The sequence below is a fragment of the Phasianus colchicus genome, chromosome 22 (genome assembly GCF_987193195.1).
Source record: "Phasianus colchicus chromosome 22, bPhaCol1.hap1.1, whole genome shotgun sequence".
Classification (NCBI taxonomy): Eukaryota; Metazoa; Chordata; class Aves; order Galliformes; family Phasianidae; genus Phasianus; species Phasianus colchicus.
This window is the reverse complement of record NC_143457.1, coordinates 653,274-665,867: the sequence shown is the minus strand read 5'-3', so window position 1 is coordinate 665,867 and position 12,594 is coordinate 653,274. Positions and strand designations below refer to the sequence as shown.

Genomic DNA, 12,594 nt, shown 5'->3' with positions numbered 1-12,594 from the left:
GATCCCACGGGGACAAAGAAGAGCGAGAATGTGTCACTATGTGAGGTTGTCCTCAAAATCCTCATTGGAGACCTCTGGAGGACTCCAGGAACGCCTGGGGACGCCAAGACACCCATGGGACATCTCCAGACCCTTCCAGAAGACAATAGGACCCTCTGAACCCACCTCAGGACCCCCCCACATTTCACAGGATCATTCTGGGACGTCTGCAGACCCTTCTGGATGAATCCAAGGACCCCCTGGATCAATTTGAAAACCCCCTGCACCCTCCAAGTCCTCTCTGGGACATCCCCAGAGATGTCTCTGATGACGGGATGACTCCAGGACCACTCAGACCCACATGAGAAATCTCTGGACCCTACCAGACTCTACTGGGACATCTCCAAATCATCCCAGTGGCTCCTCGGAGCTCCTGGACCCATCCTGGGAGCTTCCAGATCCTTCCAGGGACCCCCAGGACCATTCTTGGGAGCCCCTGGACACCCCAGGATCCCTCTGGGACATCTCCAGATCCTTCTGTATGAATCCAAGGACACCTTGGATCCACCTGGGGACCAACTGGATGCCCCAAACCCCTCTACAACATCTCCAGATTCTTCTGCATGCCTCCAGGGGTATATAGGGGGGGGCTTGTGGGGAATCTATGGGCGGAAAGGTGTGAGTGGGACTTCTGTGAGGTGGAAAGAGGGTCTGGAGGTGGAGAAAGGTTGGAAGGGGAAACTGAGGGATTGTGGAGGGCTTCTGTGGCGTGGAAAGGGGCTCTGAGGATGGAGAGAGGGGGTTGTGAGGGGGAAAAGAGCAGAACGAGGCTTCTGTGAGTGAAAAGGGGGCCTGGGGATGGAGGGGTACATTGTGGAGGGGAACTTGAGGGGTGGAAAGGGGGCTTCTGTAGGGCAGAAAGGGGGGTCTGGGAGTGGACAGGGGGTTGTGTGGGGGAAAAAAGGGGTGAGTTGGGTCTCTGCTGGGAGGAAAAGGGGTCTAGGAATGGAGAAGGGGTGGCAGAGGAAATCTGGAGGGTTGTGGGGGGCTTCTATGGGGTGGAAGGGGAGTCTGGGGGACACCTTAGGGAAGTATTGGGGGGGAGAAGAGGAGAGTGGGATGTCTATGGGGTGGAAAAAGAGTCTGGGGGGAAACTTAGTGGCTTGTGTGGGGGAAAGGGGTGAACAGAGTTTCTACAAGGCAGGAAGAGCATCTCGGGGTGGAGGGAGGGAAGAGCCAGGGGTTGTGCGAGGCTTCTATGGGGTCTGGCTGAGGGGAATTAGAGGTCAAAATGAGGGAACTGACTCCAGGGGTCAGGGAGGAGCGCACAGGGGGGTACAGGGACCTCTAGGGGTCAGAAAAAAGGGGCCAGGAGGTGGGAGGAGAAGGGAGGACACGGGACCCTGGGGGTCAAATAGAGGGGAATGGGGGGTGGTAGGAGACTCTGGGGATCAGAATGGGGGAATTGGAGTGGGGGCACTCGGGGGGAGGAGAGGGGGTTCGGGGGTCAGATAGAGGAGACTGGGAAAGGGGGGGACTCTAGGGGACAGAATGGGGAGAGCGGTGGGGGGGTGGGGGGACACCAGAGATCAGAACGGGGGACTGGGGAGGGATGAGGGATCGGGGGGGGGACCCTGGGGATCAGAATGGGGGAGGCACAGAGGGGAGGGGTGGAAGAGGACTACGGCGATCAGAACGGGGGGACTGGAGGGGAGGGAGACCGGGGGGAGGGTGTAACCCCGGGGGGCACACAGAGGGACTGGGGGGTGCGGGAGATCAGCGGCAGGGGGAGAGGGGGGGAGGGCAGCGAAAGACACGGGGTGGGGGAGGCGGCGAGACGCAGGGCAGCCGCCCCCGCCGAGGGAAGCCCCGAGCACCACGGAGACCCCGCGGGGCCGAGGCAGAGCGGCACGCGGCCCCCCCGCCGCCTTCACCCCGGCCCCCGCCCCGGCGCCCCCCGAACACCCACCTGTAGGAGCCGAGGCGGCGCCCGGAGCCCCGAGGCGCCCCGCACCGCTTCCGCACGGCCGCCTCCTCGGGTCGCGGTGTGATGACGTCACTCGGCGGGGACGGCGCGGCGCCGTAGCGACGGACCGGCGCTGAGGCGCTGAGGCGCCGTCGCCGTGGCGACGCCGTCGAACGGCACCGCTCCTGCGGGAGCCGCGCTGAGTCGTGCGGCGTCTCCGGCTTCCCCAGAATCGCTTTCTCCAGGCCGATTCCGAGCTGCTGGCGCTTCTTGAAAGCCGAGCGCGCATCTCTGCCCGGTTTTCTCACGGCTCCTGCGGCGGCATCTCTGGCCGCTTTCTCCTCCAAGGAAGAACCGAGCGGTGGCCCGGCCGGGCTCGGTGCGTGGGATGTGAGAAGGGCACAGCCCGGAGCAGGACCTGAAGAACGAGCTCAGCTCACCGCTGGCACGTGTTCTGTAGTCCCCCGGGTCCTGCAGAGCTGCGCTGGACTCGCTGAGCAGCACGGCGTGGTGCGGGGATGTAAGAGAACACAGGTGCTCGGTAGACTTGCTGGGGCAGGGAGCTCTCACTGATGCTAAACTCGCTGAAACGAAGTGACTCATTCAGGACACGTGCCTGAAACAAATGCTGGTTCTCTAGGCAGAGCTGCCGGACAGACCTGTCAGCACTGGGAATTAAGCACGGCAGTGAGATGAAGCCAATGATGCGTTCATGTAAGAGCAAGAGGTGCTTTGGAATGCCTTTATGGTTGCACAGCTCCTCGGGAAGCAGTTACACCTGCCGGCTCAATAAGAGCTGTCCCGTAGATGCTGTACAGCTGTGGAGCCTTTGCCCACCTGCACTGCATCTTTTAGATGCATCATTGAGAGGAATTGAACCAGCAAGGCTTCAGGGCTGAGCTCTAAGAATGGAAACTCCCTCAACTTTTGAAAGAGACCGGGTTTCTAAGGTCTTAAGACCTGGAGCTGGCAGGGCACACCCCTCTCGTGCCTTTCCCCCAACTGGTTTTTGGGAGACAGCAAATGGACACCCCTACAAGAACTCTCAGGGTGTTTCCTTCTGACACTCTTATTATGGAAGTAAGAATACATTCCTGGCTCCATTTTGCTCTTGTGTCAGAAGGCAGAGATTTAAGCTACCTAAAGTCACTTTTCCACAAACGTTCCCACAGAAAGAAGCATCCAACATCTCTCTGTAGCTACGGAGACCCCGACTTCTCAACCCTTTCCAGGTATGTTTTACTGTCTCTTTCCAAATTTAGAAACGGCAGCTGTGCAGAAAAACATGCCACAGATCCTGAAGTGTGGGCCAGCGGGGAGTTTTACCCCGTCTCCTCCCTGATGTCAATCTGAAGTGATCTCCTTTAGTCCTCAGTATAACAAACGCATCCTGTGACCGTGCTTGAAGACAGTCTCCCTTGAGCGTTTTAGCTGAACTTGGTTAGCGCTCTTAAAACCAGCTGTGCAAGTGCTGCTTTCCTCCCCACTGTGAGGGATTGCTGTCAGGAGCCAACCAGTTATGCCAGGCACATCCAGCAAGGAGCTGCTGTGGCACGATGGGCGCGTGGAGCGGCTGTCTTCCAACCTGTCCTCTGCAGCAGTTAGCATTCTGCAGGTTACTCTTCCCCAGTTTGCAGAACAAATATCAGAAGTTGATGCTCTTTTGTGAAAGAGTAAATGTGGGTTGAAAAAAAGGCAGTGTGACATTCCTGACTGCAGGTGAACAGCAGCACAGATGCTGCCAGCCCCGCTGTAAAAGCTGGACTTGTTAATGAAGCAGCTTATCCATCTGTGTTGGGCAGTGGTATCAGGGCATTGCTCTTCAGATCTTTGTTTTCCATCTGAGGATTTTGTCCCAGCAGGGTTTGTGCCTCAGGATTTTGGGCAGGAGAAGGGCTGGCAGCAGCCCAGGGCAGGACGTGGGTCCCCTGGGGACAGCAGCCACAGCCCCTGCCCCATCTGCACAGTGACCCTGGGCCATCCCTAGGACACCTTGAGACCCTCCTCCTCTGCACAGCCCCACAAAGCACGAGGGAAGGTCTGGGGTGGCAATGGTCCCCCTGGAACGGGGCAGGGATGGTGCCCTCCATCCCATCCATCCCCAGTGCTCAGGGCTCCAGAGATCCCCAGGGTCCCTCAGTGTCCCTGCTCCAGTGCCACTCGTATCGTAACAGACTTCTTCCTTATGTCCAGTCTAAAGGAGAAGAGGAAAGGTTGTCAGGGGGTTTCCCCAGTGAGAAGTACAGTTTCAGAAAGGGACGTGTACAGAGAACCCAGAGGAATAGCAAGGCAAGCCTAACAATGACTGCTACAAAACCAATGGTACAAAGAGAGAATTCACTGCCAGAAATATCTCACAGTCCAGTGATAAAGATTCACAGTTGCAAGGTTGTCTTCTAATTAAAAACAGTAATTACAAACAATCTGGATTTTTGAGCTAACTGTTATAATAAATATTAGTAGGTGGGGATTGCTAAATGGTGCTGCAGTCTCCTACTCGTAACATCCTTGCTGCTTCATTCTGGGTGCCGTCACTGAGCAGCATCTAATGGAAGTTCTTCCCTGCTCAGCTGGCTGCCTTAGTTGGAGCCCTGATGGCAATGACGTGGTGATGGCAGGCTTAGTTTTGCTGTTTTCTCCTCGTCAGAATACTCTGACTTTTGAAGGAAGCAGCTTCTTGTTTCCTGCCTTCCTGCCTTCCGCCCTTCCTCCCTTCCTCCCTTTTAATTTTAATTCATTTGGAATATCTATATTCCATATAGATGTTTTGAATATCATTATTTGTAGTGCTGAAAACTTTTTTAGAAAACAGTCATACTCAGTTAAAAAGGTATAATAAGGATGTTAAAGAAAGAACCCTCTGATGTGTTGACCAGGGATGAACATAAAAACAGCTCCCAGTTAATGTATAGGCAGCTGATGTGACTGCCTCTGTCCTCAGCAGCTTGCTCAAAGGAACCCCACAAAGCATTTCAGCGCTGGGCTGCTGAGGGAAGCTGTCGGAAAAGGAGCACTGTGTCCTCTTGCAGAGGACCGGGATGCTTTTACAGCTGACGGCTGCTTTGGTTGTGGCCACAGCTCCTGAGGAGTGCAGCAGTGCTGAGAGCTGAAATGGGGGAATGTTGCATCTCCTGGAGGATGCTGAGAAATTAGTGGCCTAGGGCAGGTGCTGGAGAGGAGCTGCAGGGTGCTATCGTGGCAGGCGGGCATTGCTGGTAGCACAACGGACTGTGCCTCTGCTAAGGCGACTGCAGTCACAGAGCGAGCAGTGACAGCAGGCATACGAGGCTTGCAGCACTGCATTCCTCCCGTCTCTCTCCACGTTCAGATTCTCGGCCCAGCCCACAAAGCAAAATGAAGTAGAGGAGGCAGGAAATGTGCTCATAGTTCTTGCTTGGTTCCTATTGCAGAGCAAATGATTGCCTGCTGTCTGGTAAAGCTCACGCAGAAGCACTGATGCTTTTGCATAATGCACTGCCACCCTTGTCCCCTGCCCGAGCAGGGACATAGGGCACCTGCAGACTCTGGGCAGCCTGGGCCAGGGCCTCGCTGCCTCTGGGGGAGGGATTTCTCTACACATCAACCTCAGTTTCCACTCTTGGAGTTCAAAGCCATTCCCACACGACAGTGGCTGTCTGCCAATGCCAAGTGGCACACAAGGTCTGCTCGTGGGTCAGGTAGTGACATGACAACAGCGTGGACAATTGTGATGGTACTTTCTATTTATTGGTACAGCACAGCCTAGAAAGCCCCGGTTGATGCCAGCTGTGGTTCTCTGGCTGTCAGATGATGTCCCCAAACCCACACACGGGGTGCTCCCAGCTCCTGACTGATGGTGGAGAAGTGGGAGGGCAGAAGTGATGCTGGGGGGGGGAAGGGGCGGGAGTCAGGGGGCTGCTGTGCCTGTCATACTTCCCCCAGACAGTTTTTTTTTTTTACAGGTGTTACATGATCCCCCTGAGGGGGCCGCTCCCACCTCTTGATGGATGGTGGTGAGGAGGGGGAGGGCAGAGGTGGTGTTGGGGGGGCTGGGGGCTGCAGGGCCTGATATGCTTCCCCCTGGCATTCTGGGTGGTTTTCTGGGTGTTGGGCAATGCCCCCAAACTGACAACCTAGGGGGGCCGCTCCCACCTCCTGAAGGATGGTGGAGGGGAGTGGGAGGGTGGTGATGATGCCCAGGGGGATGGGGGGCTGCTGGGCCAGTTGGCTTTCCCCAGGCAGCGGTTGTCTGTCGGTTGGACAACGTCCCCAAGTCTACACACTGCTGGGCTCGCTTCCATCCCCTGATGGATGCTGGAGGGGAGAGCGAAGGCAGAGGTGGTGCTGGGGGCTGCCAGGCCTCTCAAGCTTCCATGAGGATGTGGCTGCCCCCAGGCTGACACCCTGAGGGACCACTCCCGACCCCCGAAGGATGGTGGTGGGGGTGGGGGGTGGTCTTGATGCCCAGGGCGGCTGGGGGGCTGCTGGGCCTGTTGCTCATCCGCCAGGGTGCCGTTGTTTGGGTGCCGGCCGATGAGCACAAGCTTCCAAGCCAAGCGGGTTCCTCCCGTCCCCTAAAAGATGGCGGTGGGGGATGGGGGGTGGTGTTGATGCCCCCCGGGCTGCAGAGCCTGGGCTGGTGGGCTGTGGGGCCCGTGGTAGGGGCAGCTGAGCCCGGCTGCTGTCAGGTCTGGCAGGGGCCGCCCTGGTGGTGCCATCCGGCCGGTGGGCAGGTGGTCACCGCCGTTGGCATCATGTCCATCTGCCAGGCCCCTTGAGGAGAGCAGGACGAGGGCAAACTGTGGCCGCAGACATCGTGCTGGGCTCCATCAGCTGCAGCGAGGCGCCTGTGGAGAGAGGAACGTGCTGAGGGCACAGGAGAGCCCCTGCTCTCCTTCCTCAGTGGCAAAGAGCCGCCCTCAGCTCTCAGCCTGTCTCAGGCCCAGCACTAAGAACGGGCTGCAGGAACGGCCGTGCCAATTCAAACATCTGATAGCGTAAATCTCAGACCACGTTAGCCAACAACTAACCGGCCTCTGTGCTGCTGGAACTACAAGTGCCTCCTGGCTCACAGCAGCCCTACAGTAAAGAGTTGGGCAGGATGGGGGTGGGGGTGAACAACAACTCACTGGTTTCTCTGCCTCCATCGCCGGATAAGCAGACAGCACGTTATCATGGCTGCCAGCATGGAAACCAGGAAAGCTGCAGTCAGTGCCAGGCAGTACTTCAGTAAAACTTGATCTTCTGTGGCGTTTGCACGTCCTTCATCTTCCACACCTGGAGGAACAATGTGCTCACTGCTGTGTCTTGTGCCCTACTGGCAGTCTCACGAGAGGTCTGACATGGCCAAAAATGTTGTCTTTCACTTTGTTGGCCTCCAGGAACATGTGAAAATCCTCGGGCTGCAATGCTTCCCTGATTCCAGCGAAGCAAAGGGAATTCCCTAAGGCACTGCACATCAAGGCAGCGCCTTAGGGAACCTCTTTTTGGCCTCTCAGCTTTGTTTACACTCTGGCTCTGCCACGGTCCAGACCTTCCTGGGCCATGGATTTGCTCCTTCTTCTCCATCATGCTCTAAGACTCCTTTTGCACTTGCTCACCGTTGCCTCCTGAGGCTGGGTAGTTGTCTGACTAAACAAATCTCACTAGAGCAGAAGGAGAGCGTGTGGATCTGTTTAATCAGGGTATAGACAGAAATACACTCACCACGTGCTGCCTTCTTCATGATTTTCATTAGTAAATGGGACAGTCTCTTGGAATATTTTCCATCTTCCCATGCCACTTTCCATCCCCCAGGACCTTAACAGAAAGCATTAAGATAAATCTTAGAGAAACAAAGTATTGAACTGAGCGGTCTTTTCGGTGAAGTCAACAAAGACAACAGCCACCCTGGGATGCCTGTGGGGCTCCAGCACAGGAAGCAGCCGAGAATTTGGCACAGCCTTCCCTGGAGGCAATTCTGCACCCAAAGCATGAGGAGAACTTCCCACCACACACTGCAATCTACACAACTGCACAAGGGCATCACTGAAGAGCAGATGGTGCCAGGGGATCGTGTGAGGACAGGGCATGCACATGCAGCTGTGCATTCTCACTCACGCCTGCAGACATGCCCGGCTGACATTAGGACTGTGAGCTGGCATCTCTCAAAGGAAGCAAAAACTCATGGCATACCAATACGAGTTGCTGGGGCTTCTGTCCTTGAGCTCGGCTGGGAAGCTGGAGACCATTCGACTCCACCCGCACCTGTACACAAACACAGAGCAGCTCCTGTCAGACATGGCCAGGTACTTGTTTAGACTGCAATGCCAGCTTCACAGCACTCTTCTCTCCCTGCTACACAGCAGCATCTGGCAAATAGCTGCTGGGTGCCTGCAGCAGCACCGTGCCAGTCCAAGAAGGAACCGTGTGCGGAACTGTCTGCAGAAGGGAAGGGGCTGGAAGGGGAAGGGAAGATCCCTTTCCTTTGGGATAGCCCCACAGGAGGCTTATGGAGCAGATTATGCTGAGCCTTTGGCAAGACACTGCTTATAGGCGCAGCTGTAATGAGAAACATTCCCATTGTGTGTTGTGATCTCTCTCTTCCTTAGGGACCTGCAGTGACTGGAAGGGGCTCAGCTGATGACGTGGCACTCAGACTTGGGTCGAAAGTTGCCAAGCTGGAGAGGTGGGCAGTTGGCTGGCACCCAGGCTTCTCGTGCAGGAGAAATCACCGGGCAGTGAAAAGCTGAACCCTTCCTGAACTACCACAACCACATATGAGCAGAGAGCGTGAGATGAAGGCTGGTGACTTACCTCTGGCATCCAGCCCAGGCTCAGGAACAGGACTCTGCTTTGGTAATTCACCAAGAGGACCTGCAGGCACAAATGTGATCAGACACAGGTGAGGAGAGCTTCCACTGCACCTTGGGGCCTGGGGTTTTTTTCTGCAGTCACCTGCGAGGACTGGCTGCAGGTCAGGGAATGACATGGCCCAAACAGCAAACGTATAGGTTCTCTCCTCCAAAGAGTGGCAAGGGCTGCCTTCCCACAGATATGTGACAACTCTCCAAATAAAGAAATAAAGAAGCTTTCCGAAGCTCTCCAGGCCACGTGCAACACCCCTCCGGGACTGTGTGGACGAGCACACCAAGAAAAGACACCTAGAGCAAACTGGGCTCCAGCCGGGGGTCTCTGCTGGGAACCAGGATTCATCTATGGGGAGCACCAGGAAGCCGGAGCAGAAATGCTCCCGCTTTTCCCAGCACACATCTTCTGAGCTCCCCCTAGGTCAGCCCCGGCCAAAGAGCGTGCTCAGCCAGCAGCAGAGCCACGGCCCAGCACGGCTGGAGCCAGCCCTGCAGAGCACTGCTTCCTCACGCCCTCGCCCGGCTCCTGCGCTGCTGCCCGTCCCCCCCATCCCAACACCCCCATGGAAGGCAGCCCCAGGGCAGCGCGGCACACGGGGACAAGAGCCCGGAGCTCTCGCCCTCGCCGCCATTCGGTTGTGGCCCTGTCTCTGCCCACCCACCTGCTGCTGGTGCTCGCCACGGAGCGGCACAAGTCTCCTGGGAACACGTGGCCGTCAGGAGGAGGAGGAGAGCAAGGCGGGCGGGGGCCGTGGCCCCCCACACTCGTGCCATGCTGCCACCACCACCGCTGCAGCCACAGCGAGTGCTGCTGGGCGGCACAGAACGCCTGGGGCACACGCTGAGCATTGTGAGCTCATGGCACCAGGCGGGGCGTTGTGACCCCACGTCCCCACGATGACATCTGTTCCGCCACCAGGGCCAGCTTCCCCCTGGGCTTGCTGTGTGCGCTGTCGTGCTGGGGGAGGATTCCCAGGCATCTAGAGCAGCAGGAGACCACTGATGTCACATGGACAGCACAGAAGTGTGGAATGGCTCGGCTGGGAAGCGACATTAAAGAGACAGAGACGCTGTCAAAGGAGAAAGAAAATCACTTCAGTGTTGTTTTTACTGCTTTGTGCAAATCTAGAGATTCACTTTTCTCTTTTAATGCCAAAACAGAAGCCGGTTCTTCAGTGACATTTCCCCTTCAACCCTCCCACCCCATCCACTCTCCCCTCCCATCACCCCTACCTCTCTCATTTTCTCCTTCCTCTCCTCTCCCCTCTCCTCCCCCCCTTCGCTTCCCCTCCCCTTCCCCCTCTTTTCTCCCTTTCCCCTCCCCTTCCCCCTTGCCTTATGCCAAACTTACCTCTCCTGCTCTTCTGATTCTCTTGCCTTGCTTTCCTTTGCAATGCTATGCATTGCTCTCTCCATATTTATTGCCAGCCATTCTTTTCTTAGCTCATATTCTTTACTTTTTACTTGGCTTTTTTCTTCTATTCTCATTGCCTTCCTTCTCTTTTCTTCCTTTAGTCCTTTTTTCTCTTTTCATATATTATTTTCTCTCTCTTCTTTTTTTTTTCTCTTTTTTCTCTTGTAATTTTTTTCTTTTTCAATTTTCTTTTTTCTCTTTTCTAACATTAAATACTTTTTTCTCTTTTTTCTTTTCTCTTTTTCTTCTTTTATCTTAATTTTTTTTTGCTTTTTTTTTCATTTTTTGTTTTCTCTTCTTTTTAATCTTTCTTTCTTATTTTTATTATATATTCTTTTTTTTTTCTCTTTTTCTTTTTCTTTTTTCTATTTTTCATCTTTTTTTCTTTTCTCTTTTTTCTTTTTTCTTTTTCTCTTTTTTTCCTCTTTTTCTCATTTCCTTTAATCTTTTTTCTTTTTTTTTTCCCCTCTTGTTTTTCTCATTTTTTCCTCATTTTTTTTCTCATTTTTCTTTCTCTCTTATTTTTTCTGATTTTAATCATACATTTTCCTTTAACCCTCCCCTCAAACCCCCCCTACCCTCCCCATCCCCCTACTCTCCTTTTCTCCCTTACCCTCACCTCCTTTACCCCTCCCCTTCTCCCTTCCTTAGCCTACCATTACCTCGCCTGCCCTTCACTTACCTTCTCCTCACTTCCTTCTTCTTCATGCTCTTGGCTTTTGCTGCTACTCAAGCCAAATCTCAACACTTGCCTGCTCCGCTTGCTGCTCTGACAAGTGCCTCTCAGCCTCTGCTCGCAACTTCACGCCTACTGCCTGCCCTTCTCTATTCCCTTCTCATGCCCTTCAGGCTTCTGCTCCCCTTGCTGAGCAAGCCCATGCCCGGTAGCTCCCCTTCAACCTCCTCCGCCCTTTGCCTTTCTCCACACAGATGCTTGCTTCTGGCCAGCACTCCTGCCCGCTGCCTAGCCCACAGCCCGCATCTCTTGGGGAGACAGCAAGGTGGCCTGGAGCTACCCACACCTCCTCCCGGGCACGGCTTCTCAGCTTTGCTTCAAGCCCACAAAAATCCCCAAGGAGCTCCTCTTACCTTTGGGCTCAGCTTCTTCTCCTGCTGCGCAGCTCCTGTGCCAGGCCGGGGCTCAGCTCTTCCCACACTCCTCCATTCCTGCAAGATTGCTTTCTCTCATTCACTGCCTTCCTTTGCTTTCCTTTGCTCTGCTACCCTTAGTTTCCCTACTTGCTTCCTCTACATTTACGTGCACCGCTTTGTACTTTTGAGTCTCTTCTTTGCCTCTTCTTTCTCTATTTTCCCTTCAACCCTCCCCTCCCCTCACCCCTCCCTCCCATTTTTCCCTTCCTCCCCTCCCCTCTCTCCTCTCCCCCCTCCTTCCCTTCCCCTCCCCTCCCGTACCTCCCCTTTTCTCCCTTTCCCCTCCCCTTCCCCCTTGCCTTATGGCAAACTCACCTTTCCTGCTCTTCACTCCCTCCTTCTTCATTCTCCTGCCTTTTGCTGCTACTCTCGCCTTGCTTTCCCTTGCTGTGCTCTGCTTTGCTTTCTCTACATTTTGGCCATCTTGGTTTTCTTTTTTCATTTTCACTCTTTTTTTCTTTTTTTATTCTTTTTTTCTTTTTTTTTTTCATTGCACTTTACTTCTTTATTTCATTTTTCTTTCTCTTTTCTCAGTTTTTTCTATTTCCATCTTTTTCTTTTTCATCTTGGATTTCTTTTTTTGTTTTCCATTTTTTTTTCTTTTTTCCGTTTTCCTTTTTTTTTTTCTTTATTACTCTTTTTTTTTCCTTTCTCTTTTCCCTTTCATTTTTTTTTCTTGTTTTTCTTTTTTCTTTTTTTTTTTTTTTTTATAGTCATAGGTACTCCTGAAACCCCCTTTAAGCCCTCCCTACCTTCCCCATTCTTTCTTTTCTCCCTCACCTCCCCCCTTGCCCTATCCTACCATTCCCTTGCCTGCTCCACTTACCTGAGCTGCTGTCCCTTCCTGTACCTACCTGAGCTGCTTGTTCTAAAAATTACCTAGCTGACCTGCTTGCCCCTCGCTTTCCTAGCTGAGCTGCTGTTTTCTCACTTAGCTGCCTTAGTAGCTTGCCCCTCACTTTCCCAGCTGAGCTGATGGACCCTCTCATTCCCTACCTGAGCTGCTTCCCCCTAGCTTACCTAGTTGAGCTCCTTGCCCCTCGCTACGTACTTGAGCAGATGTTTGCTCACTTGGCTTCCTTACTGGTTGTCCCCTCCCTTCCCTACCTCACCTGCTATCCCCTCCCTTTTCCCTACCTCACCTGCTATCCCCTCCCTTTTCCCTACCTGAGCTGCAGTGCCCTCCCTTTTCCCTACCTGAGCTGCAGTGCCCTTCCTTTTCCCTACCTGAGCTGCAGTGCCCTTCCTTTTCCCTA

The 12,594-nt window shown here is 54.3% G+C and overlaps 1 protein-coding gene and 1 long non-coding RNA gene across 17 annotated transcripts in view; one reads left to right on the top strand and one right to left on the bottom strand.

Annotated features, from left to right (window-relative positions):
* The window catches only part of LOC149915229 (uncharacterized), a 241,332-nt gene that overhangs the window by 46,129 nt on the left and 182,609 nt on the right, over positions 1-12,594 (top strand). The window lies entirely within an intron of this gene.
* Positions 1-12,594, bottom strand: part of LOC149915233 (uncharacterized) — a 175,532-nt gene that overhangs the window by 10,762 nt on the left and 152,176 nt on the right. For 3 of the 14 annotated variants that reach the window (XR_016459328.1, XR_016459327.1, XR_016459326.1), the window contains exon 2: positions 11,276-11,353. The exons of 3 other annotated variants lie outside the window; for them this stretch is intronic. Coding sequence is in view for 7 of the 11 variants with exons in the window: in XM_090122922.1 (XP_089979048.1) it covers positions 5,619-5,808; positions 7,054-7,201; positions 7,631-7,723; positions 8,099-8,170; positions 8,720-8,779; positions 9,435-9,621 (750 nt within the window). In the remaining 4 variants the exon portion in view is untranslated. Of the gene's footprint in view, positions 1-5,476; positions 5,809-5,924; positions 6,772-7,053; positions 7,202-7,630; positions 7,724-8,098; positions 8,171-8,719; positions 8,780-9,434; positions 9,843-10,123; positions 10,339-11,275; positions 11,354-11,653; positions 11,938-12,057; positions 12,250-12,594 lie in introns of those variants that run through there. 8 more of the 14 variants (XM_090122924.1, XM_090122923.1, XM_090122922.1 and 5 more) reach the window with 7 other exon arrangements.